Source organism: Necator americanus, chromosome II, assembly GCF_031761385.1.
Source record: "Necator americanus strain Aroian chromosome II, whole genome shotgun sequence".
Taxonomy (NCBI): domain Eukaryota; kingdom Metazoa; phylum Nematoda; class Chromadorea; order Rhabditida; family Ancylostomatidae; genus Necator; species Necator americanus.
In genome coordinates, this window is record NC_087372.1 from 21,506,585 (window position 1) to 21,517,998 (window position 11,414).

General features: G+C 41.7%; 4 protein-coding genes across 5 annotated transcripts; 3 read left to right on the forward strand and 1 right to left on the reverse strand.

Annotated features, from left to right (window-relative positions):
- Positions 1-2,068: 2,068 nt before the first annotated feature.
- RB195_018901 (uncharacterized protein) lies at positions 2,069-2,596 on the forward strand (the record flags this gene model as incomplete). The annotated part of the gene is made up of 1 exon (XM_064186527.1): positions 2,069-2,596. The coding sequence occupies one exon, from the start codon at positions 2,069-2,071 to the stop codon at positions 2,594-2,596; it is 528 nt and encodes a 175-aa protein (XP_064042408.1).
- Positions 2,597-2,659: 63 nt separating this feature from the next.
- Positions 2,660-4,084, reverse strand: RB195_018902 (uncharacterized protein; the record flags this gene model as incomplete). The annotated part of the gene is made up of 2 exons (XM_064186528.1): positions 2,660-2,819; positions 3,957-4,084. The coding sequence occupies 2 exons, from the start codon at positions 4,082-4,084 to the stop codon at positions 2,660-2,662; spliced, it is 288 nt and encodes a 95-aa protein (XP_064042409.1).
- A 3,998-nt stretch (positions 4,085-8,082) lies between these two features.
- RB195_018903 (uncharacterized protein) lies at positions 8,083-9,011 on the forward strand (the record flags this gene model as incomplete). The annotated part of the gene is made up of 2 exons (XM_064186529.1): positions 8,083-8,233; positions 8,308-9,011. 2 exons carry the CDS (start codon positions 8,083-8,085, stop codon positions 9,009-9,011), a joined length of 855 nt encoding a protein of 284 aa, XP_064042410.1.
- Positions 9,012-9,262: 251 nt separating this feature from the next.
- Positions 9,263-11,258, forward strand: RB195_018904 (uncharacterized protein; the record flags this gene model as incomplete). Of its 2 annotated transcripts, XM_064186530.1 has the most annotated exons (2): positions 9,263-9,778; positions 9,858-11,258. In XM_064186530.1, 2 exons carry the CDS (start codon positions 9,263-9,265, stop codon positions 11,256-11,258), a joined length of 1,917 nt encoding a protein of 638 aa, XP_064042411.1. The 2 variants fall into 2 exon arrangements, with proteins under 2 accessions (XP_064042411.1, XP_064042412.1); XM_064186531.1 differs by lacking the exon at positions 9,263-9,778 and having other exon boundaries at positions 10,287-11,258.
- Between the last annotated feature and the right edge of the window lie 156 nt (positions 11,259-11,414).

Sequence of the window (11,414 nt, forward strand, 5' to 3'; positions counted from 1 at the left end):
TTCATCAAGAAGTTGTCATATAGTGCACTAGCGCTTAGTATTTTTTATTTCATAGTAACTTAGATCTTTTGTGAAGAAGTAGCATGTTCCTAGACGTTAAGGTCACCACACTGCTATCCTCAATGCAGATGCGGGTCGATCATGAAGATAAAATCAGAAACAAGAAGAAAATGAAGTTTGTGCTTGACATTCGCTTAACTTTTTCTTTTTTTATATCTTATGGAATTGATGTACACGCATACACTGACTTGTGTTTCTTGTTTCCAGGGAAGCAAAACAGCGAGCTCAGCTTTGGCTAGCAGAATTGAAATCAAAGAGTGTTAACAAGCTTACAAAGAGACAAAGAAGCGCTAGCTTTTACGGTCAGTCACGATTCTTACGTAGTCGGCATTAAAGTTCGCTGCTTCTCGCTTACACCTTTCGAAAGCTATTGTAAAGTGGTCTCTTCCACTCTATCTTTTCTATCTTAAAAAAAAACACTCTGCTTATGGTTGCCTAGAAACAGAATCTGCTATTTTAAACTTTTTGTCCGCAGTTTTCGCAACATTCTTTCCGTGTACTCATTTAGAACAGCATACCACGAATCTGACGTGGTGAGGGCAGCGGCGGGGAAAACTAGAGATGGGGTTGTAGATTGATGAAAAGTGATTCTACTCATCTCCCCTTGACAATTATAAGAAACGGCATGGGAACCACCTTCGTTCTTCGACCGATCGCAATTGGATGCGGCGCATGTACAAGGTCGGGTCTTATGACCAGAGACGACCAGGAGAGACGAGCGGAATCACCTCTGATCCCGCGAGCTACAAAACTTACTCTAAATTCTCCCGCGGACTCCCTCACCTCGTCAGATTCGTGGTATGCTCGAATGAAATGAATTGCCTCTCGGTGCGTCCGAATGGATTTTCGACGAATCACAGACGGGGCAGGGCGCAAGTATGGCGCGTTGCAATAGAGGATGTCGTGAGGAACCACATTCCGAAACCGTCTGTGTATGGTGATGCAGGGAGAGGTGAGCGAGATCCCACCCGTTTTTGCAATCTAAGCCCCCGTATAGTCTTTGGCCGTCAGAAATCCATGCCACGTCAAATTCGTGTGGTGATGCCTTCAAGTAAATTCAAGAAAGTCAACAGCTGTATCGAAATGGTAAAACGATGTTATAGATTCAGCTATAGATTTCGCAGATTTGTGGATATGCATTAATGGCCAAACTTTCGTATTCACCACAAATAATAATTTAATACCAATAATGAGACTACGATTTTTTGAAATGGGTAAGTATTTTGTTTCTATTTATTATTTTTGAGTTATGTTACAATTTTCTCGGACTTCCTTCATTTTCTTTTGCAAAAAAAGAGACACGTCGCAAAAATCATGCCCACTTTCAAGACAACTTACTCCTGCTTTTTCCAATTATGCAGTAGATGAGCGTAGGTAGTTCATTTAGCTCTTTCTTCAAGATCCATGCTCTTCAACAAATCCTAGAATGAAAACTTCACTCGCTGCCGATGCTCGGACTACGTAGCGTTCTGCTATTTGCGTCGCTATTCCGAAGAACATCGTTGTAACTAAATTGTGATTGGCTATACAGAAACACCGCAGTAAATGCCAAAAGAAAAATAGTGAGAAAAAACGAAGCTGAGAAGGTGGTGATATTAGTCCAATCGTAACTCTTTCTAATATATATATATATATATATATATATATATATATTGGGTTGGTGCTTAATTAATTTTGGAAACGGAACACATGCTTCAAATTGCTATAACTCAGCTTAAACAGAACTTTATTAATTGAAGTAAAAACCATCAGAATCTACTCATTTTTTCCAACGAGTAGGTAATAAATTTAACCCTTTATTATGAAAACTGAGATCACAGGAATCAACAAAATTGTGGAAAGTACTTTCAACATCGTCTGAATTAGTGAATTCACCACTGACAGCCACAAATTTTGCAACTTTTCATACAAATGCCTTAAGTCGCGAGGCTACGTGACGCGTCCCCGGGTGGCGGATAGGGGGTTAATCGCAAACCAAAAGCGACCTTGTGCTTGCCCAGAGACGCAGATGGATTCAGGAGATGGACTCTCTGTCTCTGCTGAGCCAGGACTGACTCATGACATGCTTGTATCCTGCGCGTCGGTCCGGCCGAAAGCCTGCAATCAAGTGACTGGGAGGTGCAAGGGAGGCGGTTTGGAGTCGCCTCCAACAAATAAGCTCCACATGTCTACTATGGGAGGACGCAACATTCTTCCAAATCTTATGGGACTAGCGTCCTGCAACCTGCCCACGGGTTTTAAATTTTATGCAAAGTACAGTAATAGAAAAGAGTCTCCTGATTCCGCAGGAGAGCCTGGTACGGTAGCGCCAGGTAGGACGGGGTTGCAGGAGTCATATAGGTTACCAAAACGGAAAAGGACTAGGATGGCGATCTGCACTTATAACGCACGTACGCTTGCATCGGAAACGGCCATCGAAGATCTGATGATGCAAGCCAAGAAGATCAAGTACGACGTCATCGGACTGACCGAAACGAGACCACGTCACCCGATAGACATAGCATTCGGGTATATTCGTTTCGCTGAACGTGAATAGGGCATCAGAAACCCATCCGTTCCTCGTCGTCTTTTCTAGGTTCAGCTGAAGATTGATCTTTTTTCACGTTTCATCAAATTCGGCCAGCATCCGTCTCTCGTGATCGATGCTTGATGTTATCAGAACGATGTCATCGAAACGAAGATGGTGCAAGTGCCGGTCGTCAGCTTTCCTATCCATGTTATCCCATTCCAATCCTCGCATCGCGTCTTCGAGAGTGGCACTGAATATTTTGGGTGAAATTGTGTCACCATGACGGACATCTCTCTTCGCGTGACATCATTGCAGAATGAGGAAATTTTGGTCGTGAAGTTGCGATACAATTCACAATATATTTTTATGAGTGAAATAGAGAGTAGTTGCCCAGGGCTCCAAAGCCTCAATGAATGGTCTCGACCATATCGGAGGCTTTCTTCAGGTCGATGAAAGTGAGACACAGCGGCATCTTATACTCGCTATACTTCTATGAGTTTTGAAACGGCGTGTATGTGGTCAGTCGTCCTAAATTCCTTTCAAAACCCTGGCTGTCCTTTATCTAATGTTCTTTCTATTTTCTTCAGGATCACTCTTGCGAAGAGTCTGTAGATGACAGACAGTAAGCAGATTGGCCGATAGTTGCCGATGTCTTGTCGGTCTCCCTTTTTATACAACAGCACAGTCTTGCTGGTTTTTCACTGCCTAGGAACCTTGCGTTCCGACAGATAACGAATGAAGAACCACGCCAGTGTGATGCTGAGGACTGGCGGTAGGTACTTCAGATGTTCAGGGTTCTGATTCCGTCAGAGCCGGGTAAAGTACGATTTTTACCGAAATATTCAGATTTCTGAAGCCTATTTTACGAATATTTAACTATAAATTTATAAATTCGCATTTAATTTACACCAAATGTAATATGTCGTCAAGGCGCATTTGTTTCAGAGTCTGGTTCTGTAATTTGTAGCCGCTGGTTATTTAGAAAATAAGTGCTTCCATAGACGTTTTTCAAAGGTCAAAATGGGCTAAATAGGTAGATGATGTCATGACGAGTCGATTAATGCTCGCGTTTAATGATATAAAGCAATATTAATCAAGTTAGGAGAAACAACACGGGAGTCCGCGTCCGTTTTCTAGCGAAAAATTACCGCGCATACTGTGCGCACTTGCACCGACCCTCAGTCGTTTTGACCCGACTCTAACAAAAGATTTGTCAATAGTGATCCAGTTCTAGACGACATATTTGCAAGAATACAAAAGGCTCAGCTTTAGTAACTTCTCAGCAGATTCCTCTGTACTTCAGATGTTCAGAGTTGATTCCGTCAATGCCGGGTGAAGTACGATTTTTTACCGAAATGATAGCATGTCGCACTTTGCAAGGGAGGACCTTTGGAATGACATGTCCACCTTCACCCAGATGGTGAGACGCCAAGTGGACATGGTTGCCGAGGAATGATGACTTTCACCATCCCCCTTCTCTGTAGTTGTTCCATCTGATGTCCGCAGAGCAGTCATTTTTGTTTTACGATTGGCGAAATTCCGAAGGACGTATTAAATGCTCTTTCTCGCCTCTGCACCTTTAGCCAACACTTTTGCTCTTCTCTCCTTGACGTCTACTTTTATCGCCTCCCGAAGCCTTGCGAGCTCGGATGTGACTTCTTGGTTGCCTGCAGCTCGTGCGCTGATATGTCAGCTTCTGCTGTTTCCGGAGACAAACGTCTCTTACTGGTTTTGAAACTCTTCGCTTTCCCGGTATAGTCGTGAAGATATTCTGCGAGCCGTTCGTATTCTTAGTCGATGTTGTCCACGACGGTATCTTCCCAAAAGTCGACAAACGAAGCGAAGAGCCACCATTCAATGGTTGTTCCTGTTCGCTTTAAGAACTTCGCAGCTTCTTCTCCTCTCCGTGCGAAAAAAAAATAATAAAGAATTGGTACAACAGATATCCGTCAGGCCTTTTACCGACGATGATGAAGTTACATTACGACACCCTCCATCGGGTTACTCCCACGTCCAGCGTAGGGAGGAGGTGTTCTCGAATTGCTAGTTCCCATGTGTGGTCTTGGTCGTCATGATAAACTCAGAAAGCCTCTCTCCCTGCTCATTCCATTGAAGGCCGTGGGTTCTGCTGTGAAGTTCTTCAGGCGCTCTTCTGGAGCCAATTTTGGCGTTAAAATAACTAATTATGATCTTCTATGCGGAACTTTTCCAGGTGCATACAAAAATGTTCCACTTCTTCTTCGTAGCTTGATGTTGGAGCATAAGCGACGAAGATTGTCAAAGCTGCGGTTGAACCACATTTTCTCATCCGTAAACATCTGATTCGGGTTATAAGATGTTCGAAAGAATCGCTGTTCATTGCCATATTCGTGTTTACGAGGACACCAACTCCACCAGCTCCTCTACTTTCGTATGCTCCTAAGAACACTTTTTCTCCAGCGCCATACACGGCGCTGATTGGGTGGCGTCACCACGTCTCGTTAGTCGTATTTAATCTTCCTAGCTTGCATCATCAGCCCTTCAATGGCTGCGCCCGATGCAAGCGAACGGGGATTACAAGTACAGATACTCACCCTTGTCCTTTTCCGTTTCGGTAGCCCACATAACTTCTGCAACCCCATCGTTTCTGGCGTTACCGTACCAGGGTTTCTCCGGAATCAGGACTCTTTTCTATTACAGTGCCTTGCATATAAATTTAAAACCCATGGCAGGTTGCAGGACGCTAGTCCCATAAGTTTTGGAAGCACGTTGCGTCCTCCCATAGTGGACAAATGAAGATTATTTGCTGGAGACGATTCCAAACCGTCTTCTTTGCACCTCCCAGTCACTTGATTACAGAGTTTTAGGCGAACCGACGTACGAGAAACAATTGTATTATGAGCCGATCCTAGCACGGCAGAAAGAGGGAGTCCAACCCCTGAATACACCTCCGTCTTAAAGCAAGTACAACGTCGCTTTTGGTCCGCGATTAGCCACTATCCGCCACCTGGGTACGCGCCACGTACTAACCTAACGTACTAACCGGCTCTGATCCCTGTAATGAGAGAGATCCGTGGATCGCCTTAATTGAAATATGCACTGGAGTATTGACAGATATCCACTCCATTGTGAGATGACAAATAATTAATGCAGGGAACGATTCTTGAGTTTGAAACAACGTCATTTTTCGAAGGTTGTTAAAAACAGCACGGAAACTACTGAGTCTCCTACACTAAGACTCTAAAATTTCGGTCCTATCTTCTAACCGGTTCTCACTTTATCGCCAAGCAAAAATCAAATTGTGGGTGAGTTTCATTATGTATGCGTCGTTATAATGTGTTTCCGGGTGGTATCTAGAAAACGAAGGCCGAGCTTAGTCCAATATCTCTCCTGCTGGATTGAGAAACTTGTGATTGTTATCATTAAATCACTTGTAATCATTTATCAACGTTTATTCTTGTTGTTGAACATTGAAGCTCCATCAAAGGAAATCGGAAACGGTGCATGGAAAGAAGACACTGTATTCCAGTTCGTCCGCGCGAGACGTCCGTATGCAGCGTACCGACGTCGATCCCTTCTTTTTCTCTGAAAGTGCCGACGAGGGCAACGTCTTACAACGGAACACTTCCTGCAATAATCGTGCAGGATGAGATGACGCTAGAGGAACTATCTATGACCAGTAGGCCAACATCCAGGTTTTGAAAAATATCTTAAATGGTGACCGCCATTCCTAAAGAATGCACATATTTGCCATTTCAGGGAATCATCGACATACAGCGACTTTCAAAGTGATTGCTCATTCGACCAGGAAGTATTCCGACTTCCTCTCGAAGAGCAAGATAAAGTTTAGGGATGTGAACTCATGAATGTTTTGGAGTAAGGGATTACATGTTTTCTCCAGAGAAAAAAACACTCTCCAGGCCATCTTCTGTACTTCGAAGAGTGGTCAGATCGAAGTAAATGTGCAGTTAAAGAAACAATGCAAACCAACCTGTATTTCTCCTAGTCGTTTCTTATCCTGAAACTCAAACAGCACTCATCTTTAATTTTATTCCACTTATTCCCCTGTCGCTCTATTACGGAACAGTAAAACGACCTGAACTATGGTGTACCTGCGTAAGCGGCTGCGCTCGAAACTCAGCGGTGGTGCCACAGGTTGCGAGGTGAGGTTGTTTCAATCATCAATGCAGCCAGAATGAGCCTGGTCCCACCAAACAGTCGCAACTGCTGAGACACCGCGCAAAACGTACGCCTTAGTTGCTTACGAAACGACACCGGGCTCCAGGACGTTCTAATCCAACTAAGCCTCTTTAGTCAGAAACTCCAAATAACTCTGTGCTCTCGGATGTACACAGAGTAGTCTTCGTTGTTCTTTCTGCTGAATTCGATAGTTGAGTAGACGACATCGACTAATTTCTGATCAAATGCGGACTCTACATTATGGGGAGCTCATATACGTAGACAATACGAATAACAAAATGCTTTAAAGACTGAGATGACTCGCTGAACTGTTTCATTCGCCAGTGCATATTATTAGTTTCTTTCAAATATGCATAAAATGCCTTTCTGATCCGCATAAACTGTAATGTTGTAGCCGATAAAAAAGAAAATCGCGAAAATAGAGAGAACAGGCTTTCTTGCTATTGCGACATAGAGATTTGAAATCTATTCCAAATAAACTACCCCACAAAAAAATAATCCATAATTAATTGTTTTGCCACGGCTAAAATTCACTCTTACAAAAACTACCCATGGACCTTGTCAGTTCGAGGAAGATTTCAAGTCATGTCAAGGAACACAAGCATAAATGAATAGAAATATGGACAATGATAGGGAGGAGTCGGATGACGTCAAACAACTGTCTGTAAAATTTCTGTGCGGCGATGATTCACTGCTCTGAAAACAGCCATTATCAAATTCCAATGCAGGAAGCTCGAAGTCTGCGTGGAAGCTGGAATTAAAGAAGGTTAAGCTTACCACCGAGCCAGTGAGTACCCACACATCCATTTCTGCATTGTACTTCTGTAACTGGAAGGGGTGAATACTCCTTAAGAGTTCGGCTTTTATCACCCCTGCGGTGTGAATTAGCTAGAATTGTGATAAATGTGCTGAATTATCTCCTATACAAATTTTAATACTATTATCTATTTTTATCACCATCTCTATTTATCAGGTTTATTGATAAGATCTCCGACCTCCTTGAACTTTCCTTCTTAATTTTTTTTTTGGAGTACTTTAAGAATTTCCATCTTAGAGGCATATAAAGACAACACGAAGGTAAAACCAGTTCGACTTTAAAGTTCTGGAAGCGACATCTCGAGTGTGTCTCCTGCTAATGCTTTTTTCACGGGGACCATCCCAGGAGCTCTGTGCGCATGCAGAAATCACAAATAAATAAAGCAACCATATGTTCCGACCTCGGAACACGACCATTGATAGTTTATTGTTCGACGCGATACTGTCCCCTCCTTGCCGACAAAAACTATCGAACAGAGTAGAAACTCAGTCTTTAGTCACTGATAGACAAACTGCAGATGGAATACAATGATTCCAAAACAAAAGGCAACAAAAAGGACCTCGAAAAAGAAATCGAGGAAATTGAAAGTGAAACAAAATTCACTGATATCATGGCAAGAGCAAATGAAATGATATTCATGCTAGAAGCAAGAGCCACAGAAGCAGCAAGTCAAGCTGATAAATTTGCAAGGAAGTTGGGAATAAATCGCATAGAAACCAACGAATAGTAACGCACCTTGAAGATGCAAATAATCAATCGCCACAAACGGGAAGTGCCAGAACGGCAAGAGATCAAAGTAATGACGAAACCTTCAATCCAGATGACGCATTATGGCTGTCAGAGGATCATTCTGATACTAGCAGAGCTGCGATCGAAGAAGAGTTCATATGTAGAACTCTCAAACCAAGTCAAATGAAACTTCCTAGGTTTTGGGGAGATGAAGAAGAATTTCCAGGTTTCTGGGCAGTTTATGAAACTTTGGTACACCAAAATAAAGTACTGAGTACAGTTGAGAAAATGATTCTTCTCAAAGATAGTCTTCGAGGAAGAGCGGAAATGACCATCAAAGGGATACAATTAATTCCGCAGAATTATAAATGGATGGTTGAAACTATAAAGAAAAAATATGGTAACAAACCTATAAATAGAGCAAAGATCGTGCAGAAACTAATCGATCTTCCATGTGAAAGGAATAATGTCGAGAATTGCACATATATTTTCGACAAAATAAGAATGTTGATTAACCAAATGGTATCGGCGGGCCAGGATATATCCAATACACAAGATGCCATGTGGACAGAAAGAATACTGGAGAAGTTTCCGTACAATATTGTGAAAAATGTCCTTATATCGATCCAAGAAAAGGAAGACGTAAAAGTAGAAAACGTTATGGAGCAACTCGAAAAAGAGATCAACGCTAAAAAAAATTCGTTGAATCAAGATTAAAAGGTCGTTTTAAGACCGAAAACACAGAAATAAAAAGGAATCAAACTCTGCATAGGTCAGAGACAAGAAAAAATGATAGGCAGTGTATTTTCTGTGACAGCTCTGAGCATTCTGCTCATAATTGCAGAACCGTAACAGATATCCAACAAAAGAGGAACGTTGTGATTAACTCCAATCGCTGTTGGAAATGCTTCAGCGGCCAGCACAAAAGTAATCAGTGTAGTAGACCGAACTGTCCCCACTGTGGAAGGATGCATAGTCAAAGCTTATGTTTTACAAGATCATCCGAGAATGTTACAAATCAGCAAAATCGATTGCGTTTTGGTAACAATGCAGCAACAAGCAACAGAAGACCCCCTACTGGCGAAATAAGAGGGAATAATGCCGGATTGCGCAATCGCACCTCAAATGACGTTCGTCAACGAGATCGAACTTCGAATGTACACACTGAAAATCCAATTCAAAGTGATTCTTTCGTGAAAGTCGATTCTAACGACAATACCACAAAAGACCAAGTAGTGCTCATGACTGCCGAAGCAAATATGTGGAATAACAAAACAGGCCAATATGAGCGAGTTCTTATGTTTTTCGATACTGGTGCACAGAGAACTATAATAAACGAACGTACAGCAGAGGAATTTGGACTCTCAAAGCAAAAAACGGAAATATGCACCATGTCTGGCATTGGTGGCCATACTGAGAAATTTAAAACGTTCTTTGTTCCATTGAAAATCTCTACAGTTTTTGGAAAAGAGATTCATCTAACGGTACAAACAAAACCCGTGATAACTAACGGTTTTCGTTCAGCATATCTTTTAGAACAAGATAAGCAGTTCCTTCATTCAGGATAACGATATTTGTTTGTCCAATCCAAGATTGAGAGGTGAACACCAAAATCCACAAATTCTAACTGGATTAGATTACTACTACGAATTTGTTATGAGTAGCACTAGAACAAAACTACCGTCGGGACCATATCTTGCCAGAACATTAGTAGGTCCAACTCTTTATGGTCGCAGTACAAGTGCGGTAAATGTAAGTAGCGAAGAGATTACCCATAGTCTTACGCTCGTTCAGAAGCCAAGTGAAGCAGATATACTTCAGAAGATTTTCGAATTGGATGGAATAGGAATTTCCACCAATGAATTTTCAAATGATGAAAAAACATTTGAGTATTTTGAAAAGTACTCGAAAACTATATCATTTAAGAACAGTGTTGTAACTGCACCCTTTCCCCTTAAGGAAAGCGTAATCGATATATCCGATAATTACGCGATGGCATACCGTAGGCTCGAGTCCTTACAGAGACAGCTGGCCACCAACAAAGAGCGAAGGTCGGGGTACAACAAAATATTCAATGATTACCTCAAAGATTCCATAATCGAAGAGGTACATGAACCAGACAAAAACGCGGCTGGCACCTATTATATGCCACACTCCGGAGTGTGGAAACCTTCAAAAACGAAACCTCTCAGAATCGTATTTGATGCATCCTCGGAACAAAGAGGTAAACTATCATTAAATGATGTAATTCACACCGGTGAATCTTTCGTTAATAAAATTCATGATATCCTTATTCGCAGTCGAGTTAGCAAGTTTATATTAACGTGCGATATCGAAGCTGCATTCACTCAGATCAGAATCGTAAACGAGCACAAAGACCTTTGTCGCTTTCTGTGGGTCAAAGACATCAGTCGCATGCCGACAAAGGACAACATAATTGTTTACAGATTTAACCGTTTGCCATTCGGCGTTATTGCATCTCTGAGCATATTGAATATAGCAATTCTTGCTTACTTAAATGCAGAGAATACCCCACTTTCACATGAAATAGCAAGAAACATTTATGTTGATAATATTTTATTGACAGCTGCAACTGAGCAGGAAGCTTTGAAGAAGTATGTCGAATCAAAAAATCTTTTCAAGGAAATTGGTATGAACCTACGAGAATATGTGTCAAATTCTCAGATAGTAAATGAAGGAATCCATGAGAAAGCCAAATCACCTTCTGGTGATATCAAGTTCCTAGGTGTTAAATATAACACAGAAACTGATCTGTTTAACGTGAAAGTAAATATTCCGTCGAAAACATTACTTACTAAGCGAGATGTGGTTAGTATAATAAATTCTGTATACGATGCTATAGGTGTAACTGCGCCATTGTTTATCAAGCTGAAGTCGCTAATGCGAGAAATCTATGACACTGGAATTAAGTGGAATGACTATGTTAATCCAGTAACTAAGTAGTAAGTAACAGTAACAGTGACTAGTAGATGGAACTCCATCTGCAAAGAGATTAATGGTGCGAGTATCAGCTCACAGAAGTGCGAAACCTTCACACTTCAAAAACAGATTTATGGATATTTTGTGATGCAAGCAATCTTGCTATATCAAGTTGCGCCT